The sequence below is a fragment of the Triticum aestivum genome, chromosome 7B, assembly GCF_018294505.1.
Source record: "Triticum aestivum cultivar Chinese Spring chromosome 7B, IWGSC CS RefSeq v2.1, whole genome shotgun sequence".
In the NCBI taxonomy this organism is placed as follows: Eukaryota; Viridiplantae; Streptophyta; class Magnoliopsida; order Poales; family Poaceae; genus Triticum; species Triticum aestivum.
In genome coordinates, this window is record NC_057813.1 from 736,839,298 (window position 1) to 736,841,096 (window position 1,799).

Below are 1,799 nucleotides of genomic sequence, written 5' to 3' on the forward strand. Positions count from 1 at the left end.
TTAAAACGTCTTACACTTACATTTTTATACAGAGTTAGCTAGTAGTAGCTCTTAGCTGTATCTCTTTTCCATGACAGAAAACTGTATTCCCTCCATCCCATAGTCATAAGAAGATCGTTTTGCAAGCTAAAATGATTTTATAAAATGAGTATCTCCTAATTAGTTACTAGACTGATTTCCTGTTTCATTTTGCATATGTGGTTTTTATTAATTTTTTGTTGTGATTATAGAAGTTTGCGTACATGCCTATTTCAAAAAATAAATTGAAAAGGGGAAACAAGTTTTTTTTCCCTCTCTCTCTCTTTCATCCCATACCTTTAAAGTTTTATCTAAAATTATGGTACAATGTTTTGAGATTTAACATGAGATGAAGTCTAGTGCAATTTAACATGAAATTGCAATTATTTTTCTTGTGCATTGTATGGACATACAATGTCATATATTTCAGATACCATGGACACGATCGAGAGGCCATACAATTTGCACTTACACACGGTTGGTTATATGTATAGTATACTAGTCTAAAATGACGGGCCAGCTTTCCTGCAACTGCACATCCATCCATCTATATAACTTGTTGTATGTCCAAATCAGACGAGACTAATTAAGCACCAACCTTTGCTTTCCATAGCTAGCTATCTTCTCCATTCTCCATCTAACCCGGCCGTCGACCATGGCCGCCGCCGTTGCATTTCCCCACCTTCTCCTTTTCCTCGTCTTGGTGTCCCCTGTGGCCTGCTACTCTGCTAGTCCATCTTACCGCTGCGACTGGTGCCCGCGGCGATCCACCGTCTCCCTCCTCCCTCCGGAGGCCAGTGCCCTCAACGGCGCCGCGTGCGGATACGGTGACACGGCGGCGGTGGCTGAGCTCACCAACGCGGGGTTCCACATTGCCGCCGTCAACGCCGGCTTCTTCCGCCAAGGCCAGGCCTGCGGCGCCTGCTACCAGCTGAGGTGCAGGGGCCGGAGCGCGTGCGCCAAGGACGGCGTCAAGGTCGTCATCGTCGCCGACGTGCCGGAGACGAACAGCACAGGCAGGGGCGGGCGGTTCATGATCAACAAGGACGCTTTCGCCGCCTTGACTACTGCTGGTGGCGGTGGCCAGCTCGCGAGCTTGGTAGACGCGGCCGTCGACGTTGACTTCAGGAGGATACCTTGCGCCTACAAAGGCAAGAACCTCGCCGTGAGGGTGGAGGAGACGAGCAGCAGGGACAAGGGCCACCTCGCCGTCAGGTTCCTCTACCAGGGCGGCCAGACCGACATCGTCGCCGTCGAGGTGGCGCAGGCGGAAATTCCTGGTGCCACGACCCAGAGTGCCGCCGCGCCGTCGCCGACAACATGGCAGTACACGACGCCGCGCGAGGGGTCGCTGGGGGTGTGGCGCACGTCGCGCGCGCCGGCCGGCCCGCTGCGGCTCCGCCTTGTGGTGACCGCCGGCTCCGGCGGCAAGTGGCTTCGAACGGATGGTGCAGTGCTCCCCGCGGAGTGGCAAGCCGGCGCGGTCTACTACACTGGGCTGCGCGTCACCGACGTCGCTGCAAACACCTGCGGCGGCGCCTCCTGCTCCGCCTCCGGAGACGGCGACGAGGAGGAGTAGGATCTCAGATGACAAGCACGCTCCCATCCATCCAGGATCGTAGTGACCATGGTCCATCGGAGGTCGGAGCCGGCCTACACGCCGCCGGCCGGCCGCCTGGAAGGTCGATGCTGCTGCATGCATGTACACCGTGCACTAGAGATATTGTGTGAGTGTTCCTGCATTCACTGACAAGAAACGCAGAAAGGGACATAACAGCAGA

The 1,799-nt window shown here is 54.5% G+C and overlaps 1 protein-coding gene across 1 annotated transcript; it reads left to right on the forward strand.

Moving 5' to 3' along the window:
* The first annotated feature begins 436 nt into the window (after nt 1-436).
* LOC123158048 (expansin-like A4) lies at nt 437-1,793 on the forward strand. The gene has a single exon (XM_044576191.1). It carries the CDS (start codon nt 674-676, stop codon nt 1,595-1,597), a length of 924 nt encoding a protein of 307 aa, XP_044432126.1. The 5' UTR covers nt 437-673; the 3' UTR covers nt 1,598-1,793.
* Nucleotides 1,794-1,799: the final 6 nt, after the last annotated feature.